The sequence below is a fragment of the Plecotus auritus genome (assembly GCF_963455305.1).
Source record: "Plecotus auritus genome assembly, chromosome: 6".
NCBI lineage: Eukaryota > Metazoa > Chordata > Mammalia > Chiroptera > Vespertilionidae > Plecotus > Plecotus auritus.
The window spans coordinates 110,677,747-110,685,556 of NC_137773.1; the positions used below are offsets into that span (position 1 = coordinate 110,677,747).

General features: G+C 56.5%; 1 protein-coding gene across 1 annotated transcript; it reads left to right on the forward strand.

Moving 5' to 3' along the window:
* Positions 1-2,695: 2,695 nt before the first annotated feature.
* SMIM43 (small integral membrane protein 43) lies at positions 2,696-2,884 on the forward strand (the record flags this gene model as incomplete). The annotated part of the gene is made up of 1 exon (XM_080673987.1): positions 2,696-2,884. The coding sequence occupies one exon, from the start codon at positions 2,696-2,698 to the stop codon at positions 2,882-2,884; it is 189 nt and encodes a 62-aa protein (XP_080530113.1).
* Between the last annotated feature and the right edge of the window lie 4,926 nt (positions 2,885-7,810).

Sequence of the window (7,810 nt, forward strand, 5' to 3'; positions counted from 1 at the left end):
TTTCCCTGGAGGCGCCTCTCCGGGGGGTTGAGAGTGCAGGCTCCGGAGCCAGACTCCCTGGCTCACATCCCAACTCTGCCACTCACTAGTGGCATGGCCTGGGGCCGTGCCTAACCTGCCTGCACTTCCACCTCCACCCCTAGATGGCCTGGACGTCTGATGGCGGTGTGCCGACTGGCTGGTGCGCACTCTTTTCCACCAAACACCTTGTTGATGACGAGCACTCGCCGTGTGCGAGGTGTGCAAGCCAGCGTGCTCTATCAGTCAGCGTGCTCACGTGCCAGCTGCCACCAGCCCTGTGCCTGCTGCTGCTGAGAGTCACTGGGAAACCAGCGGCAGCTCCCAGAAGAGAAAAGGGCAGGAGCGAAGGATGCCCTGCAGGCGGCCGCCAGCCTAGCCGGCCGTCACTCCTACACTGGTCTGGCTCTGGGAGGGCCTCTGCCACCAGAGGCATCTGACCTCCAAGTCATCACCTGCCCTGCCCGCTGCCAGGCGGCAGGCCCTAGCACCCAGGACCATGGCTGTGCTTCTGGCGCAGCTCCTCTTGTCCTCCTCCCAGCACTGGGTCAGGAGGGGGTCAAAGATGTACCGCCCCCTTGGTTTCCAGTACCGGAGGGGTCATGGAAAACAGTCCCTGGGACCAGTCCTCTTGCCAAGATTTACATAAAAGGGAGGAGTCACCCCACCATAGGAACAAGTGGCGCTGAGAGTGAGGAGTGTGCCTCCCGGGTAGTGAGGTCAGCCAGCTCTGCTCCCTGCACTGGACTCCACGCGTCCGCAGCGCCGTGAGCAGTGGCGTGCTGGCAAGCCTTCAGCAGCGGGCTCTGGCTGATTTGCAGCATTCGTGCGTTTCCACAGGGCAGACACCCCCAGGATGGCCGATTTTAAGCTGCTCACATGGCATCTCAACACGGGGGAGAGATGTGCAGTAATTACATGTCAGCGTCTCAGCCACACGCTCCAGCAGCGCAGGTCACCCCATAGGTGATAGTGATGTGTCCTACAGTAACTAGGAATTCATGAGTTTTGAGTAGTTATTACTTTTGTTGCTAGCATAATTTAATTGCAAGTTTATATGATTTAATTTGTAATAACAGCTATATTTTAACAATGGCTTGCAAAATTTTGGGGTGGGGAATGTATGAGCCAGCACCAGTACACCACTGCAGTAATGCCTGTGCGTGCGTGTGCGTGTGCGTGTGCGTGTGTGTGTGTGTGTGTGTGTGTGTGAGACAGAGAGAGAAAGAGAGAGAGCGAGCGAGAGTGCCAGCCTCACACAGTAAGGTGCTTGGGGAAGGGTCTAGTTTTGGACAGTAGTCAGTAAGAGAATTATAACAGCACCTGACATTTACCTGGCTAAACACGTTCTTATTCAACCTCCCACTCACCTTCTATCCTCACAACAAACCCAAGGGAAGGTAAGCAAGGTGTGTGACAAGGGGAGCGACGGAGAGTCAGAGGGCAGACGGGACCACAGACAGTGGGGCTGAGAGGAGAGTGGGGGCCCTGAGGCTGCCAGCTGGCAGCTGCTCCCCACCACCCTGCTTCCCTGAGCCCTGCCCTCTGTGGGGCGCATGAAATAATCCGGGACGTGTACATGGGGCCTTTCTCCCTGAATTCACCCAGAGCCTCCCTGCATCTTCACAGATGATGCTGAAGTTGGGTGGGAGGCCCGAGTGGGCGCGAGGACTGTTGTGGTAGCGGCTTTGATGGCCAGGGTCCAGCCTGGCTCCTGCAGTGACCAGGCGGCTGTGTGACTTGACATTGCGGGAGGGAGGCTGTGGCTTCCCGAGCAGCCGCAGCTTTTGCCTGGTCTCGTGGGCGACTTCTCCGGGGAAGCAGCACAGTGGTGAGAGCGCCCAAGCCTCCATGGGGGAGCCCTCCGAGGGAACCGCCAGCAGCCGCACTGCTCGCCAGTCCTGCGAATGGGCCCTCGGGCTCTAGACCACTGGGCCCCGCTGACATCTGTCACCTCCTGGGACACCCCAAGCCAGAATCGCCACTGAGTGCCCCTAAACTCTTACCGCAGAAATGGGGGTGACCAGCGTTGATGTTTTAAGCCACCAAGTTCAGGGTGATTGGTTACACAGCAAAGGGTAAGCCGGCTTCTTCCTGAGCGGCCCCTGCGGGCCGTGAGCCACCATCATGGATAGAGAGGCGTCAGGGCCTGGAAGGAGCGCTAAGTTTGTTGTGTTTTAGTTTTGCTTCCCATAAAATACACTGAATTTCAAGCCAACATTGGAAGCTCTGTACAGCATGCCTTTGGAAATGGCGCTTTGCTGTTAATGTGTCTCTACGGCCTCTGCTGTGCCTAGAATGCGCTGGGGCGGGGGGGCGGGAGAGGGGAGCGCCCCTGCTGCCAGCATCTCCCGCCCTCGGGGAGAGCCAGGGCGGGTGCTGGGGGTGGATCTGAAGGTTAATTGCAAAACACCAGCTGGGCAACCCTGGGAGGCTGGGTCGGGACCTCTCCTCCGGGTGTCCCCTCCCGCGAAGTCCGCACGTCCCCAGGAGCTCAGGAGAGGACCTCAGCGAGGCAGGCGGGAGGCTCTGCTGCTGGGGGAGCCGGGCAGGCATCGCACCAGCTCGTGGGCTCTTTCCCGGCGCGGCCCGAGGAGACAGGAGGGGGAGCCAGGCGCGCCCCTCCCGCCCGCGGCACCTGGCGGAGTGCACGGCGCCCGCCGAGCCTGCCTGCAGGATGGAGTGGGAGCTCAACTTCCTGCTTTACCTGGCGCTCTTCTTCTTCCTGCTCTTCTTACTTTTCCTCCTGCTCTTCCTGCTCATCAAGCAGCTGATGAACTCGGCTGCCAGCACGGCCGGGGCGCTGCAGCCCGGACGCCTCTCACTGCGGGAGCCTTGTGGCATCCCCCGCGAGCAGGAAATGTGACCTGCGCCGCCGGACTGGCGGGAGAGTCCAGGCTGCGGGCTGTGGGCGCCGCCGGGTCTCCCCGGACTCTGTGCGCTGGGCTGCTGGGTTCCAGGGCCTGCGCCTGCGGCGTGGGCAGGTCTGTTCCAGCGCAGGGTGGGGGCGGTGAGGGGGCGGGCGTCTCCGCTCCCCCCGGGAGGCGCAGGCTCAGGACGGCTCGGTGCGCGGGTCCGGTCTGGGCTGGGCGGGTGCTGTGTTCTGAGGGATGGACCGAGCTTTTCCGTTTTGTGGGGCGGGGAGAGATGCCTTTGGAGCCAGCTCTTCTTCCAGGTCCAGCTGGAAGCTTGTACCCAAGGGGTGGAAAACTAAACCAGGTAGTTGAGTCCATCCATTTCCAAACAAAATCAAACGTCAATCTAAGTATCCAAATTACGAGAAAGAATGTGGTTTCGGGGGTGGGAGGCAGGAGGAAGCAGGTCGTACTTCAAGTATCGCCAACACTGCTTTATGGTCTGGTCTGTGCGCTTGGTGGATGCTAAATGGGGTGAGGCCTGCAGTGCTGGGAGAGAGGAGTCAGTGGCCGGGTTTTATGGGGAATCCTGTCCTCCCCTTAATCCCCACTCCTGTTCTAGCCCCCAGCGCGTTGGTGCCCGGGGTTGCCACGGGTGGGTTTAGAATCTGGAGGCTGAGCACAGTGAGTGCACAGGGGTTGCCTAGGAGGCTGGAGAAAAGAGTGCTGTCTGTGCACTGAGGGACCACGGAGCAAGGACCAGGCAGCAAGGCTGTCCCTCAGGAGCAGGACAGGACATTTGGGAGGTTTGGCGGAAGGAGTGGCCTTCCCTCCAGTGCGCCCTGGGCGCCTCCAGGCATTGTTAATTTGGGAAATAACCACTTCGTCTTACAGATGCCTTTTCTTCGAACGTAGTCTTGATCCAGAGGCAAGCGGCTGCCCTGGGCAGGTGTGCCCAGGACCAAGCCTCAGTTACAGCCGGTGCCTCGGGAACCTGCACAGAAGGGTGGGAACCGCCAGTTTTCCACAAATGGTAAGCAGGGCGGGGAAGGAGGGTGGAAGACCAGGGTCTAAAAAAGTGAGAGGTCAGGATGGAGGTGAGAGGTCAGGATGGAGGTGAGAGGTCAGGGTGGAGGAGAGAGGTCAGGATGGAGGTGAGAGGTCAGGATGGAGGTGAGAGGTCAGGGTGGAGGTGAGAGGTCAGGGTGGAGGTGAGAGGTCAGGATGGAGTGAGAGTTTAGACCTGTCTCTCGGCTGGTGCTACTGATGTAGTTGCCTACAAAAGGACTGGTTGCCTTTCTCTCTGTGCCCTGTGCCACTCTATACCCTCCTTGTAATCGAATTCATTCATTACTCAGCTCCCATCTACCCGCTCTCTGCCTGGAGCCGGCCCTATGCTCTGAGAGGCTGGGTTCCTCACTTTGCTCTCAGAGCTGGGTGCTGGGGTCTCCTGCCTTGCTTTTGAAACTCTGACGCCTGCGTATGAGCCACCTTTTCCTAGTATTTTTTCAATCATAGTTTTTCCAAAACTCAACGTAGACTGATTAAACTACTTTTGAACTCACATTTTTGCTACCTGTGTACACTCTCCATGGGAAGCTCCGACCGCCACGAGGTCCACACCTTGGCGGCTCTGCCCCTGGCCACGCCCTGGCCTCGCCCTGGCCTCACAGTCTTTCACACACTCACTTGCCTCAGCTCAGTCTAAGCCAAGACCTGGAACAGAGGAGTTGAATTTCTTGCGTTATAAGGAAGTGGGCCATAATTTGATCAGTACGTAATGCCAGTATTTTATTTCAAGTGTTCTTATTTCATTACTGTTTCTGCATTCCAGCTGTTTGAAATGACTCCAGATCTTATTAGGGTGACCTTGAGTGTTTCACCAATAACCAGATGTGTGAGTGCAATGAACTGCAGTTCTCCGTGAAAGAAGCCCACTCGCGTCGACACCACTTGCACACCTGCAACATCTACACTGTCCAGTGGAGTGGGTCCTTGTCGGGACTACAGGTGTGGGCCCCGCTGCAGGCACAGGACTGATGCTGCCGTGCGACTCCCAGGCCAGAGAGAAGATTCGCCGGAGCACCGTGCGCGGTGCCGGGCTCCGTGCTTGCCTCACTCGCGGGGTGGGAACCTGGAAGTAGGTGAGTGGGAATCTGCAGCCTGGCTTTCATGTTTCCAGCTTGGTCTGCACACGTGCAATCATTACATGTTTTAAGTGGCCAAATTTTAAACATTGTGAATGTTGAAACCAGCCGTGGGCAAACTACGGCTTGCGGGCCGGATCCGGCCCGTTCGGCTGTTCTAGCCGGCCCGCGGAGCCGAAAAAGCGGAGGGTTCTCTTGCTCTCCCCTCCGCTCCTTTACTTTGAATTTATATTAGTTCACACAAACACTCCATCCATGCTTTTGTTCCGGCCCTCCGGTCCAGTTTAAGAACCCATTGTGGCCCTCGAGTCAAAAAGTTTGCCCACCCCTGGTTTAAACCATTTAGGACCATGGGAAAGGCTTGTTTTTCTGCCTCGTGACTGCCCAGCTAGGGTCATGTAGAGCACTGTGGTGCTGTGTGTGCATGGGAAGTATCTGCTGGGCTGTTTCTAATGTTCGCAGCTCCTCTGAGGTGCTTACTGAAGCTAGATCCGCAATTAAAACTCTGGGATCATTCAGAATCACCGCCAGGTGTGTGTGTCGCACACAAGGGGAAAAAGTCAAGTTGCAGAGCTTGGCGTTGATTTTTGTTTGTTCATTTGAGTCAGTGAAATACATTCTCAGTTTTCCATTTCATATGTTGTTCACACGAAGTGAATGAAGTAAACATTAAACGGTGGTCCATGAATGGTCTGCGTGGGAGGATCTTACGCGTAGGCGTTTGGGTGCGCCGGGCAGACCTGTGTGGAAGTCACCAGAACGCAATGGGCACCAGAAAAAGCTTCCTGCCGGACTAAGCTGCAACTCCGCCCGTTTTTCTCCATGGCGGCTACTTGACATAATAAGCCGAGGGTCTCCTCCGCTTGGTCTGGCGGGCGCGGTGGGTCGAGTTCACATGCTGTGCTGAGCTCCAGCTGGGTGGCATGGCCTGGACTCACTGGCACGGACTGCTGTGCACAGATTCTTCAGGGAGGTGCCTTTTACTTGCAGCTGGAGATCTCACTTTCCTCGTGGCGCCAAGGCGGATTGCTGTCCCGAAGGCCCTGGTCTGAGCTGGTTCCGTCTGTCTCCCTGAAAGGAGGAGTGGGAGAGGCCATGCGGTATCGCTTCAGCTCACACGTCAGGTCAAGGTGGCCCCTGAGCCTCCCTGGCTTTTCCTTTGGGCCCCTGGGAGAAGGCAGAGGAAGCCCATGGACACGCCAGTCTGCGTGGGCTCCCTTTTCAAGCTTTCCCGGCTGCCCAGCAGCCTTTGCTTCCATCTCCCGGCCAGATGGGGTCCATGGTGTCTGCAAAGCTGCCTGACAAATGGTGATTTTGTAGCTGGACATACAACTGCCTTCTACAAACATCCGAATCCTCTTTTTTATTTATTTTTATTTTTTAAAGATTTTTAAAATTGATTTTTAGGGAGAGGGAGAGTGAGCGAGAGAGAAGCATCAATGTGAGAGCAGAACATTGATTGGCTGCTCCTGCACGCACCCCACTGGGGATGGAACCAGCAACCTCTCGGTGCACAGGATGGTGCCCAACCCACTGAGCCACACTGTCCAGAGCCTTGATAAGGAAGAAGATGATGGTGGATCAGGGGTGCACAGCTCACAGTCTGTGCCCGGCTATGAAATGAAGTTGTAAAGGAGCACAATGTTTGACCGCCAGCACCGCGCCCAGTACCGAGGCTTTGCTCAGAGCGTGCGCCAGGAAGACGCACTCGGCCTGCTCTCCAGCATCGCTAGGGCCGCCCATCTCTCAGCCAGCGCACTGGGACCCTGCGTATGTAGGCATTGCCTTCTCATGGAGCCTGGGGTGGAGAGCCCCCCACCCTACCCCCACCCCAGGCCACTCCCCCATCCGCTTCACTTACCTCTGCTCCAGTTTTCCCGACAGATTTTGGGAGGAGTCTGGCTGGTGTAGCCCACTCCCATACAAGGATCCTCCTTTCACCACAGGGGAGGATGTTCTATGTAAAGAAAGCTACTTTACCACCCATCTGTGACTCCATCGCCAACCTGGGGCTATTCTGTGACTCCATCGCCAACCTGGGGCTATTCTGTGACTCCATCGCCAACCTGAGGCTATTCTGGGAGAAAAGTTGTTTCTCAGAGCTGCTTCCACACGCAGCCTACACCCTGGCTGAGCAAAGGGAAAAGAATCCCTTCCCACGACCAGCGCCGTCCACGGGCTTTCTGTGCTGACAGGAAGGTCCTGTCTGCCTCCCAGCGGGGTAGCACGGGCCCCCTGTGTGACTGGGGAAGGGAGTTTTAATTTCATTCCATTTCTCAGTAAAATGTATTTAATTTCTAAATAATTTAAACAGCCACATGTGGCTAGTGGCTCCTGCATCATACAACACGGTACACGTCTCCATCTTTCTCATGTTGTAGATCTAGCCGGGAGGGTTGACCGAGTCACATGCTTGGTGTCCCGTGGTCTCACTGCTCCTGGAGGCTGGCCCTTGAACTTGTCTTCCAGAGGAAAAGGAGAAAATGGAACTAATTCAAGATGCTGCCAGAGGTTAGCCTGACATCTATACACCTTGCAGGTGTACACAGTGGTCTCCTGGGAGCAGGTTCTGTGACTGACGTTAGTGATGTTGACAGTGGAGACCTGTGGTCCTGGGTCTGCTCATCACTCCTGGTGAGCACCTGCCTCGCCAGGCCAGTGGCAGGGGGCCAAGGCTGTTCTATTCTGCTCTGCAGTCCATTCTGTGTCCCTTTATTTTGTAATATTGTGGCTGCAACATGATTATTCCGTGAATGCTTTTCAGAATACTCAGTGGTTTATGTTTTTTAA